Genomic DNA, 13,297 nt, shown 5'->3' with positions numbered 1-13,297 from the left:
CACTTCTGATCCGGTCGGTCACATTTTAGGGTGACGTTAGCGACCGATGTCCACGTGGGCCGTTCTTAGTGGGACACGTGGGCCCGGGAAGCTGGTACATCTTGAAGAGAGCGATCATTTGGAGGTCGGTGATCAGAGGGAATGCGCGATCATCAACCAGGTGAGCCACGAGGCTGATCGGTCGTTATGTCACACGCAGTTATGCTGGGAACGAGAGGGAATTCTCGGTGAGAGCGTTGCAGCCGAGCCTTGTGTGGCATGGCGTCAGGAGTCAGAGAAGCCATACGCCCTTCGGTACTGCGCACAAGAGCGGTCTGAGGAAGCTGGCGGTCGTGGCGTGCGTGGCAGAAGGGGTGATCGTTCACACGACAGGGAATACCTGGTATGCGCGCTGATCCAAGTCGCACCTGGTACCTACATTGAGGTTGCCCGAGACACCCAACATATGAAACACGCTAAGTTACTTCGTACGCGAGTAACTTAGGGGTGTGTCAAGGTATATAAGGGGGTTCCATGTTCATTTCTAGGGACGCTTTTCATACGGATAAGTGGCTAGTTTTAGCACAGAGAGAAGAGAGAGAATTCGCAGAGAACACGGTCCTTACAGAGATCACAGAGTGAACTACTCTTTGGTGGTTTTGTTCGCTGACTTACGGAAGGCAGAGTTAGACGTTGCGGAGCCTTCAAAGGACAGGTCACCGGCAAGATCATTTGGCGCCCACCGTGGGGCCCGTGTGAATTTGTGATCCCATCCACTGTGCCGTTAGATTTCATTTGTTTTTTAGACTCTTTGCTGAAAGAATGAGGAAGACAAGGCAATCTTCACCTGCGCCATCAGCTGAGGAAGGGGCTGTAACAATGACGCAAGTCTTAGAGATGATGCGAGGGCTACAAGATGACATGGCGGCGTCAAGAATGGCGCAAGAAAGGATGCAAGCGGACTTGGCTGCATCACAAGGCCGGAATGAGGATTTGAACCGGGTTAATGAGGAGCTGCGCAAGTCTTTACGGGCGCAGAGGGAGGAATGGAGGAGGAAGGGGTGGCGCCGCCACCATCTCCCCCCAAGACCTTCCCCATGCCATTTTCGTCTGAGATCATGGGTGCAGTGGTACCACCAGGCTTGGTGGGGGTGAAGGCCTCTTTTACAGGGGTGGAGGACCCCGAGGCGCACCTGACGGTGTTTGTAAGCTGATAGGAGGAGCTTACAAACCACCTGATAGGAGTATACTGCAAACTGTTCATGAGAACCCTCAGCGGGATTGCGATGGAGTGGTTTGTAAGCTTGCCGGAGGGCCACATCACTTCGTTTCAACAATTTCCGAAGCTGTTCATGGAGCAGTATATTGTTAACCGGGCACCCCCTGTGGTGTCGTACGATCTCTTTGACGTACGCCAGAACCAAGGTGAGTCCCTCCGGGACTACCTTTGCCGTTTTGGAGCTCAGGTGGTAAGGCTACCCAGCAAGGACGAGGACATGCTGGTACATGCGTTCAAGAAAGGGATTCTTGCGGGGCCCTTTAGTGAATCCCTGATCAGGAATCGCCCCAGCACGTTCGCGGAGGTTAGGCGTCGTGCTGTGGCGCACATCACGGCAGAAACAGCAGTTTCTGAGAAACGGGAAAGCGCGATCCCTAATAAGTCGCGCGCAGGACCCAGCAGGACTCAGCAGCCGATGAGGGTGCATGAGGCCAAGGAGGGAAAGAGGGCTCAGGGAAAACCTCGCCCTTATGAGCCTCGTAGGGACCAGAATGGAGGGCGCGCAAGGGAGAGCAATGCGCCCCCCAGGTTTGATTTCGTGGTGGAGCTGGAGGAACTGATCGCCATTCCAGCCATAGCCGCAAGGCTGCGAGCACCAGAGAAGACTGACAGGGTGCTGGGACGAAAGAAAGACGTATGGTGTGAGTTTCATAAAGCTTATGGTCATCCCCTGCGCACGTGTTTGGCATTGGGACACCAACGATTTTCTAAACGATTACTTGCGGGAGCCACAAGGTGATCAGGCATCGAGGGCCCCAACGGGGGACCCACAACACGAGGTACCGGTGCACGATGAAGTGCACACGATCTCGGGAGGATTCTCTGGGGGAGGATGCACGGCCTCTCAGAGAAAGAAGTACGCGCGGTCGGTGATGGTAGTCGACTCGGCGGAGGAGGATCACTCCCCCGACGTTGACATCGTCTTTACCAAAGCCGATCTCTGGGACGTTGTGCCTCACGACAACGACCCAATAGTCATTTCCCTCGTCACGGCGGGGAGGAAGGTGCACAGGGTCCTCATGGTCCAGGGAAGCTCGGCAGACGTAATGTTCTGGCCGACGTTCAGCAAGCTGCAGCTGTCCCCTGACCATCTGAAGCCATACCCGGGGTGTTTGTATGGTTTCGCAGGGGACCAGGTAGAGGTGCGGGGCTATGTCGAGCTGAGGACCACATTCACGGATGGTGCCACAGCCCGCACCGAGAAGATTAAATTTTTGGTGGTCAATGCCCCGTCCGCCTACAACATACTGTTGGGAAGACCAACACTCAACAGGTTGGGGGCTGTACCCTCGACGAGGCATATGAAGCTGAAGATCCCTTCGATGGAAGGGGTAGTCATTACCATAAAATCATACCAAAAAGAAGCTCGCCGCTGCTACGAAAACAGTCTCAAGCAGCGGAGAGGCGTGTGCCATGTTACCACGACGCCACCACCAGGGTCGGACGAAGGACGAGCGGAAGTCGCGACGTTGGTGAGAGGCACGAGCGGCGATGTGGAGATGGAGGAAGCAGGGCTCGGGGGCACGGGAAGTGCCCAGGATGAAGCCGACGAAGCGAGAGAGGTCGCGCCTCGCGAATCTGGGATTGCGAGGGCGGTCATTGCCAGCGAAAGAAGGCCCCACCCGACCGAGGGGTGGGTGGAGACGGAAATCAGGGGAAAAAGGTTCAAGCTGAGAGGACCGCTCGACGAGGGCACGCGACGGCAGATCTCCGGGGTCATCGAGAAGAACTTGGGTGCGTTTGCATGGTTAGCCTCGGACATGCCGAGTATTGACCCGGACTTCCTGTGCCACCGCCTTGCAATGGACCCTCAAGTCCGGCCGGTGCGCCAAAGGAGGAGGAAGTTCAATGAGGAAAAGAGATAGGTGATCCACGACGAAACCCACAAACTCTTGGTTGCGGGACATATTAGAGAAATCCAGTACCCGGAGTGGTTGGCCAATGTGGTGCTGGTGAAGAAATCAAGCGGCAAATGGAGGATGTGCGTGGATTTCACCGACCTCAACAGAGCATGCCCCAAAGACTCCTATCCCCTACCTAGCATCGACGCCCTGGTGGATAGTGCGTCAGGTTGTCAGCTTATGAGTTTTTTGGATGCTTTCTCGGGTTACAACCAGATTAGGATGCACCCGATGGACGAGTGCAAGACCGCGTTTATGACCGAGCGGTCCTGCTACTGTTACAAGGTAATGTCGTTCGGGTTGAAGAACGCGGGGGCAACCTATCAGAGATTGATGGATAGGGTCCTCACCGATGCTGGGTCGGAATGTGCAGGCTTATGTTGACGATATGGTGGTCACCTCGCGAGGGAAGGAGCAGCATGTCGCTGATCTGGAGGAGCTTTTCGCAACGATCGCCAAATACGGTTTGAAGCTCAACCCGGAGAAATGTATTTTCGGTGTGGAAGCAGGAAAATTTATGGGTTTCCTCTTAACAGAGCGAGGGATTGAGGCGAATCCCGAGAAGTGTGCAGTGATCATGGCAATGAGGAGCCCAGCGTCGGTGAAAGAGGTGCAACAACTCACCGGCCGGCTGGCGGCATTGTCGCGATTAATGTCCGCTAGAGGGGAAAAGGGCCATCCTTACTTCCAGTGTCTCAAGCGGAACAGCCTGTTCGTTTGGACCGAGGAGTGTGAGGAGGCGTTTGTTAAGCAGAAAGCGTATCTAGCAAGCCCGCCGGTGCTGTGCAGGCTACAGATGGGCACCCCTCTCCGTTTGTACTTTGCTGTAACGGAGAAGGCGGTCAGTTCAGTTCTGGTCCAGGAGCAGGACCAGGTCCAGAGACCTATTTCTTTTGTGAGCAAGGTGCTGCAAGGCCCTGAGGTAAGGTACCAGGCTCTGGAGAAGGCAGCCCTGACAGTCGTGTTCTCGGCAAGAAGGCTGCGTCACTACTTCCACAGCTTCACGGTGGTGGTGATGACTAATCTGCCAATCCAGAAGGTGCTGAAAAAGCCCGATGTGACGGGAAGGATGGTGAAGTGGGTTGTAGAATTATCCGAGTTTGACATCCGATACGAACCCCGAGGACCGATCAAGGGGCAGGTGTTTGCGGACTTCGTCGTTGAATTGTCATCGGGCGCTGCATCGCCAGAGGGACCGGTCTTCCAATGGGTCTTATCGGTGGACGGATCCTCAAACCAGCAGGGGAGTGGCGCGGGGGTCCTTTTGGAAGGCCCGAACGGGGTGTTGATCGAGCAGTCCCTGCGTTTCGCCTTCAAAGCCAGCAACAACCAGGCGGAGTACGAGGCCCTGACCGCCGGGATGTTGCTCGCAAGGGAGATGGGTGCGAGAAGGTTAATGGCCAAAATCGATTCCCTGTTGGTCACTGGGCAGGTAACGGGAGAGTTCCAGGCCAAAGACCCGCAGATGGCTGCGTACCTCGAGTACGTGCGCACCCTGGAGGCGTCCTTTACGGCGTTTGAGTTGATTCACGTGCCGAGAGAACAAAATGCCAGAGCTGACTTGCTCGCCAAGCTAGCCAGCTCGGGCAAGGGGGGAAGGCAGAGGACCGTCATCCAGGAGACGTTAAAGGTGCCTCGCGCGTTCGTAACAGACAACCAGGTATTGCAAGTGTGCAAATCAAGGGAGCGTATAGCGATCAGTCATCGGTCCCTCACTCAAGAAACCTTAAGAGCACCGAGGGTGAGGGCGCGACCGATGTCATCGAATGAGGTGATGGGAGTGGACGCCGCTGGAAGGGTTGACACGTGGATAACACCATACCAGCGGTATTTGCCAGATGGGGTGCTTCCGCCGGAGCCGGCAGAGGCGAAAAGGATAAAGAAGAGCTCGAGCAAATTCACCCTCATCGATGGGGATCTCTTCAGATTTGGGTTCACCCATCCGGTGTTAGTATGTGTGCACGGAGAGCAGTGCACGAGGCTTATGTCGGATCTCCACGAGGGAATATGTGGGAGCCACGTCGGTGGTCGCGCCCTGGCAGGTAGAGTCCTTCGTGCAGGGTATTATTGGCCAACGCTGAGGGAAGATTGCGTGGGCTATGCCCAGCGATGCAAGCAATGCCAGCAACATGCAGATTGGCACAAGGCGCCTCCCGAAGAGCTGAGGTCGATTCACAGCCCATGGTCGTTCCACACGTGGGGAATCGACATCTTGGGGCCTTTTCCCCTGGCGATCAGGCAGATGAAGTTTCTGATCGTTGCCATCGAATATTTCACGAACTGGGTAGAGGCAGAGCCGGTAGCGCAGATCACCGCTCACAAGGTTCAACAGTTTGTGTGGAAAAACGTTGTGTGCCGTTTTGGGGTGCCCAAGCGCCTGGTCTCCGACAATGGCACCCAGTTTACAAGTCACCAGCTGAGGAGCCTATGCGAGGAGGTGGGAATACAGCAGGTGTTCGCCTCGGTAGAACATCCTCAAACAAACGGGCAGGTGGAATCGGCCAATCGAGTGCTGCTCAGAGAGCTGAAGAGAAGGTTGGAAAAGGCCAAAGGAACATGGACGGAAGAAGTTCCCCGGATCGTATGGGCCTACCACACCACTCCGCAATCTAACACCCATGAGACACCCTTCAGTCTGGTCTATGGGTCAGACGCTATGATTCCTGATCCGGTCGGTCACATTTTAGGGTGATGTTAGCAACCGATGTCCACGTGGGCCGTTCTTAGTGGGACACGTGGGCCAGGGAAGCTGGAACATCTTGAAGAGAGCGATCATTTGGAGGTCGGTGATCAGAGGGAATGCGCGATCATCAACCAGGTGAGCCACGAGGCTGATCGGTCGTTATGTCACACACAGTTATGCTGGGAATGAGAGGGAATTCTCGGTGAGAGCGCTGCAGCCGAACCTTGTGTAGCATGGCGTCGGGAGTCAGAGAAGCCATACGCCCTTCGGTACTGCGCACAAGAGCCGTCTGAGGAAGCTGGCGGTCGTGGCGTGCGTGGCAGAAGGGGTGATCGTTCACACGACAGGGAATACCTGGTATGCGCGCTGATCCAAGTCGCACCTGGTACCTACATTGAGCTTGCCCGAGACACCCAACATATGAAACACGCTAAGTTACTTCGTACGCGAGTAACTTAGCGGTGTGTCAAGGTATATAAGGGGGTTCCATGTTCATTTCTAGGGACGCTTTTCATACGGATAAGTGGCTAGTTTTCGCACAGAGAGAAGAGAGAGAATTCGCAGAGAACACGGTCCTTACAGAGATCACAGAGTGAACTACTCTTTGGTGGTTTTGTTCGCTGACTTACGGAAGGCAGAGTTAGACGTTGCGGAGCCTTCAAAGGACAGGTCACCGGGAAGATCAATTCCCGTGGAGATACAAGAAAGCTCACCAAGATTTCTGGGCTTCGTGGCTGAGAAGTCCAATGAGGAAAGGAAGGTGACCTTAGACCTCTTGGACGAAGTGCGAGAAGAAGCCAGGGTCAGTGCTGAAGCTGTAAGGAGAAGGGCGGAAAAAAGGCACAATTTGAAGGTGAGGCTGAGGCAGTTCCAGGAAGGAAATCTGGTGATGAGGAAAGCACATCAGCACGAGATAGGAAATAAGCTGTCCCCCAAGTGGACCGGCCCGTTCAGAGTGGTGGAGACGCTGGAGAATGGCGCTTATCTGCTGGAGGCCTTGGATGGAGGGGCGATCCCCAGGACATGGAACGCCACGCACCTGAAGCTCTATTTTAGCTGAAATTGTAAAGTAGTTGCGCTCCCGCACTAGTATAAACAATTTGAACAGTTCAGGGGGCACTCTTTTTCCCAAGAGAGGGTTTTAATGAGGCCACCAAATAAAAAAGAAGTTATCAGTATAAGAGTTTGCATAGTTCAAAGTTAAAATTTCCCCCCTTGCCCCAGGCGCGAGTGCGGGTGGTCGGTTAGGCCTCCCTCGCCCAGGCGCGAGTGTGGCAACCGGTTTAAAGTCCTCCTCACCCCAGGCGTGAGTCCAGGCGGCTAAGGTTCGAAATGCCAGGGGTACCAGTAAGCCCAAGAGGGGAAGGGAAGGATTTCGAGAAACACCCTTACCCAGGTGGCATAGCATCAATATTGGCACAGTAGAGCTCTTAGTTAAACCCTTTCTCGCCCCAAGAGTGAGAAGGTAGAGGTACGGCCCGAAGTGCCAAAGTTCGATGACCTTGGGGCAGGCAAGAGGGGTTGTCGCGAAACACTCTTCCCCCCGATATCAAGGCATCATCTTACGCCGATTGGTGTTAGAGTCCTCTATGCATTTAACGCTAGAGCGAGAGAATAACCTAGAAAAGAAATGGGACGGAGGCACGATGACCGATGAGGAGGTGGTTGCAAGGGTTCAAACCTGATCGGTCATCGTGTGGCAAATGGGGTTACGTCAGATCAAGTCGTCAAAGGTCACTCGTGTGATCGAAGTTAGAGGTAAAAGGGGTTCGAACGCAGTTAAGGTTTGGTATCGAGCTCGTTAATGTTAAAAAGTTAATCGCGCAAAACAAGGAATAAAAGCGAGGAAGTACACAATCAAACAAGCAAAGGCAGGAAAAGAAAATTCAGCATATACAGTCGGAGTTACACCAGTGTTTATAAGCAAATAATAAGGGCCACATTAAGGGCAATCAAGGGCGGACAATCTTGCCATCCACCACCTTGAAATTTATGGATAGTTGGGAGCGATCTACCTCCGGGAAGGCGCACTTGAGTTGCTCGATAGCAAAGTCAAAGCCTTCAGTAAAGGTATCGGCCGCCTCCTCCCATAGTTTGGCTTTCTCAGATTCAAACCCAGCTTTGTCGACCTCGAGCGCAGCCTTCTCGGTGGTCAAGGTGGCAATAGTTGACTCGGCATCTTTGAGTTTCTGATCGCTCGTGGCGAGGGCCTCCGTCAGGTTTGCATTTTGTGGACGCATATAAGTGGTGTCAGCCTCGAGTTGGACGGCCTTACCCGTCGTCTCCATCAGCTGGGAGTCGAGAGTGGCAACGGCGTCCCCCATCAGCATCTCAGTTTTGATAGTTTCTTGTATTTGTTGGACGCGCGCCATTTGGGTCTCCTCCAACATCTTTTTCAGCATGCTGTTGGTGTCTTGCAAAGCTTCATAGTCACTTTGCAGCGACTCCTGTTGGCCAAGCAGTTCCTTCACCCTACCCTCTAGCTTCTCGAGGCGGCGATGCTGCGTGGAGAATACCAGCAAAAGCACCATCTGACGGGCCAGATGAAGGTCCAACTCACTGGAGCTCCACTTGACCAGCTATTGGTTTTGCAGCAGCTGCTTGGTCAGGCGGAGAACCTTGGGAAGTCCCTCGGCGCTGGGGCCCGTCACTCGGAAGGAGCTCTCTCCACCACCCTCAGTGGTGGTGGCGGAGTCTTGGGGGAGCGGTGATGGCAGAGGGTGAGGGGTCTCCTCTGAACGCACGATCCCACTCCCAGCTGCTTGGGTAGGTGGGGTGACTTTGCTGGGGGTGGGGAGGAAAGGGGGGCTGGTGATGGTGGGCGCTCGGGGGATGCATGAGCCTGAGGGAGCGGGCTGGCATCGCCCTAAGGGCCCTCGGTTCCTTTCCTTTTCCGTTAGACTAAAGGGGACCCGGAGCTCTCCTCCTCAACGTTTATGACGGTAGTAGGGGCCTTCACCAACCGTCTCCTCTTCTTGTCACCCCTAGTTTCACGCCCTTCAGCTGGCGCGAGCGAGATGGGGGAAGCGTGAAGGGGCTCGGCGGTCGCCTCCACTTCGATAGGGGCTCCAGCAGCCTGTCGGCTCCTGGCTAGGGCAAGCAGCCTTTGCCGCCTCTCTTTGTCAGAAGTCATGTCTGCATCAGTTCAACGTGGTGAAGGGTTAGCATACCAAGTTCAAAGAAACAATTCAAAGCACAGAAAAACAGTTAGCAAGTATGTGCATGAGGGGCAGGTAGATGAGGAAAAGAGGAAACAAACCGATGTATCTTTCGAGCTTTTCAGCGTCGAACTCATGCTTGATTATGGTGGACGAACCAAATTTGGCGCCCAAGCCAGAGAGGAGGCCACACAGCTCGCGCTCGTATGGCGCCATGGTCTCCAATCCTCTGGGCTTCCTAAACTCCACCTTAGAAACCCAGTAGAGGGGAAAGCCCTCGAGAAGGGAAGGGCTGCGTCGGTTGGAAGTGATCATGTAGAACCTGCCCTTCCAGTCCTTGAAAGACTGCTAGTACAGACCCAGGATCACCCTCCCTGTCACACCGTTTAGGCTAACCCACGACCTATCACCTGGGTTCTTGGCCTCGAAGAAGTAGAGGAAGACGTCGGATGATGGAGGGTGCCCGAAATGGTTGCACAGGATTTCGAACGCGCGGAAGAAGCCCCAAGCGTTCGGATGAAGTTGGCAAGGAGCAACGTTCAGCTCAGTAAGGAGCTCCTTCACAAAGAAGGTGAAGGGTCGGCAGAGGCGCAGCCTCTTAAAGATCGCCGAGTAGATGAATGTGAAGGGCACCCCATTGGTGGCCCTATCATCTACGCAGATAGGCATGCCTGGGGAGGGGATGCGCACGCCCAAGTTGCGGTCTTCTTCTCTATCGACGGCGCGTGAAGGCTCGTCATCAACACCCTTCAGCATGGTGGCGAGATGATCGGTTGGGAGTTGGATGGACGTTTCGACGAGTAGGTGGAGGGGAGCCCACTTATACGCTTGCGCGTAGTCCTCTGGAGCGAGCGTCGCCTGGGGTTGTGTGTCCGCCGAGGGAGTGGCACTCGTGGAAAGCGATGAAGGTGCACTGGCGGAAGGCTGTGCACCCGAAGACGAGGCAAGGCGCGCGGTAGTTTTGGTGCGAGCCATTGTCTGTAACTACAATGGAGAAGGGAAAAGGTAAGGAATCAGTAAAAACAAGAGGAAGACGAAGGGAGCAAATGCTATGGTTCGAAGGAGGTAGAGGAATGAAAACGACGAAGGGGAAGAAGAAGTGAAACGCAGAAAAACAAGAAGAAGCCTTGGTACAGTGCGGGAAAGGGAAAAACGATCCATGTTGTATGCACAACGCAGTTTTTGAGCAATACAATCGGTAAAAGCTATTTAAATATGCCATAGAGGAAGAAAGGGGGTACCTGTTCGTGATCGCGAACGGTTCCTGGTACCCTGGGAATGGAGAAGATGAATCGCAGTAGGAGGGTTCGAGAGTTGTAGAGAAGCGTGCTGGAGAAGATAATGGAACAGTGGAGGCGCGTAAATTTTGAATAAGGGAAATGCAAACGACGTTTCACGCTAGCCGTTGATGCGCACACGTGTCACAAGATTAAGTAAGGAGAGCGTAACGTCACTTAAAGCGCAATATGTGATGTGGCACGTGATGTGGCGTCACTTGCCACGTGGCCACCGAGAACGAGCACTTAGTCCCTTCATTGAGAACGAGTACGCAGCTCGAGATTGGGGGGCTTGTGATCCGGTCGGTCACATTTTAGGGTGACGTTAGCGACCGATGTCCACGTGGGTCGTTCTTAGTGGGACACGTGGGCCAGGGAAGCTGGTACATCTTGAAGAGAGCGATCATTTGGAGGCCGGTGATCAGAGGGAATGCGCGATCATCGACCAGGTGAGCCACAAGGCTGATCGGTCGTTATGTCACACGCAGTTATGTTGGGAACGAGAGGGAATTCTCGGTGAGAGCGCTGCAGCCGAGCCTTGTGTGGCATGGCGTCGGGAGTCAGAGAAGCCATACGCCCTTCGGTACTGCGCACAAGAGCGGTCTGAGGAAGCTGACGGTCGTGGCGTGCGTGGCAGAAGGGGTGATCGTTCACACGACAGGGAATACCTGGTATGCGTGCTGATCCAAGTCGCACCTGGTACCTACATTGAGGTTGCCCGAGACACCCAACATATGAAACACGCTAAGTTACTTCGTACGCGAGTAACTTAGGGGTGTGTCAAGGTATATAAGGGGGTTCCATGTTCATTTCTAGGGACGCTTTTCATACGGATAAGTGGCTAGTTTTCGCACAGAGAGAAGAGAGAGAATTCGCAGAGAACACGGTCCTTACAGAGATCACAGAGTGAACTACTCTTTGGTGGTTTTGTTCGCTGACTTACGGAAGGCAGAGTTAGACGTTGCGGAGCCTTCAAAGGACAGGTCACCGGCAAGATGAATTCCCGTGGAGATACAAGAAAGCTCACCAAGATTTCTGGGCTTCGTGGCTGAGAAGTTCAATGAGGAAAGGAAGGTGAACTTAGACCTCTTGGACGAAGTGCGAGAAGAAGCCAGGGTCAGTGCTGAAGCTGTAAGGAGAAGGGTGGAACGAAGGCACAATTCCAAGGTGAGGCTGAGGCATTTCCAAGAAGGAAATCTGGTGATGAGGAAAGCACATCAGCACGAAATAGGAAATAAGTTGTCCCCCAAGTGGACCGGCCCGTTCAGAGTGGTGGAGACGCTGGAGAATGGCGCTTATCGACTGGAGGCCTTGGATGGAGGGGCGATCCCCAGGACATGGAACGCCACGCACCTGAAGCTCTATTTTAGCTGAAATTGTAAAGTAGTTACGCTCCCGCACTAGTATAAACAATTTGAACAGTTCAGGGGGCACTCTTTTTCCCAAGAGAGGGTTTTAATGAGGCCACCAAATAAAAAAGAAGTTATCAGTATAAGATTTTGCATAGTTCAAAGTTAAAATTTCCCCCCTTGCCACAGGCGCGAGTGCGGGTGGTCGGTTAGGCCTCCCTCGCCCAGGCGCGAATGTGGCAACCGGTTTAAAGTCCTCCTCACCCCAGGCGTGAGTCCAGGCGGCTAAGGTTCGAAATGCCAGGGGTGCTAGTAAGCCCAAGAGGGGAAGGGAAGGATTTCGAGAAACACCCTTACCCAGGTGGCATAGCATCAATATTGGCACAGTAAAGCTCTTAGTTAAACCCTTTCTCGCCCCAAGAGTGAGAAGGTAGAGGTACGGCCCGAAGTGCCAAAGTTCGATGACCTTGGGGCAGGCAAGAGGGGTTGTCGTGAAACACTCTTCCCCCCGATAACAAGGCATCATCTTACGCCGATTGGTGTTAGAGTCCTCTATGCATTTAGCACTAGAGCGACAGAATAACCTAGAAAAGAAATGGGACGGAGGCACGATGACCGATGACGAGGTGGTTGCAAGGGTTCAAACCTGATCGGTCATCGTGTGGCAAATGGGGTTACGTCAGATCAAGTCGTCAAAGGTCACTCGTGTGATCGAAGTTAGAGGTAAAAGGGGTTCGAACGCAGTTAAGGTTTTGGTATCGAGCTCGTTTATGTTAAAAAGTTAATCGCACAAAACAAGGAATAAAAGCGAGGAAGTACACAATCAAACAAGCAATGGCAGGTAAAGAAAATTCAGCATTGTACCGTCCCGTATCCGGGCGTTGACAAAGTCAAGGTCAAAGTCAACGTCTGGGGTCAAAGTCAACATAAGGCGTCGCCTAGGTGAAGAGACGCCAAGTGCCAGCGTCGCCAAGAGGAGGCGTCACCTAGTTAAGGCATCGCCCAGTTAAGGACTCGTACCCACTGCCCAGTATCGACGCGTTGGTGGATAGTGCATCCGGCTGCAAGGTGCTAAGCTTCCTGGATGCATTCTCGGGGTACAACCAGATCAAAATGCATCTGAGAGACGAGAGCAAAACTGCATTCATGACAGAGACTTGCAGTTACTGTTGTAAGGTAATGCCTTTCGGGCTGAAAAACGCGGGCACCACCTACCAAAGGCTGATGGACAAGGTCCTAGCGCCCAGGTTAGGAAGGAATGTGTACGCCTACGTGGATGATATGGTAGTGGCGTCGAAGGACAGGACACAGCACGTGGCAGACCTAGAGGAGTTGTTCGTCACTATATCCAAGTATCGCCTCAAACTAAACCCTGAGAAGTGTGTCTTCAGGGTAGAGGCCGGTAAGTTCCTAGGCTTCATGCTCACGGAGAGAGGAATAGAGGCGAACCCCGACAAATTCGCAGCGATTATCGCCATGCGAAGCCCAACGTCGGTAAAGGAGGTGCAGAAGCTGACAGGGCGGATGGCGGCGCTCTCAAGGTTTGTTTCCGTCGGGGGAGAGAAGGGGCACCCATATTTTCAGTGCCTCAAGAGAAATAGTCGCTTTGCATGGACTGACGAATGTGAAGCGGCTTTCATTAAGTTGAAAGAATACCTGGCGACGTCACCG

At 53.7% G+C, this 13,297-nt stretch overlaps 1 protein-coding gene across 1 annotated transcript; it reads left to right on the top strand.

Moving 5' to 3' along the window:
* Positions 1 to 1,265: 1,265 nt before the first annotated feature.
* LOC137815701 (uncharacterized) lies at positions 1,266 to 1,997 on the top strand. The gene has a single exon (XM_068618813.1). It carries the CDS (start codon positions 1,266 to 1,268, stop codon positions 1,995 to 1,997), a length of 732 nt encoding a protein of 243 aa, XP_068474914.1.
* Positions 1,998 to 13,297: the final 11,300 nt, after the last annotated feature.

Source organism: Phaseolus vulgaris, chromosome 1 (assembly GCF_000499845.2).
Source record: "Phaseolus vulgaris cultivar G19833 chromosome 1, P. vulgaris v2.0, whole genome shotgun sequence".
NCBI lineage: Eukaryota > Viridiplantae > Streptophyta > Magnoliopsida > Fabales > Fabaceae > Phaseolus > Phaseolus vulgaris.
This window is presented reverse-complemented; position numbering and strand designations above follow the sequence as displayed.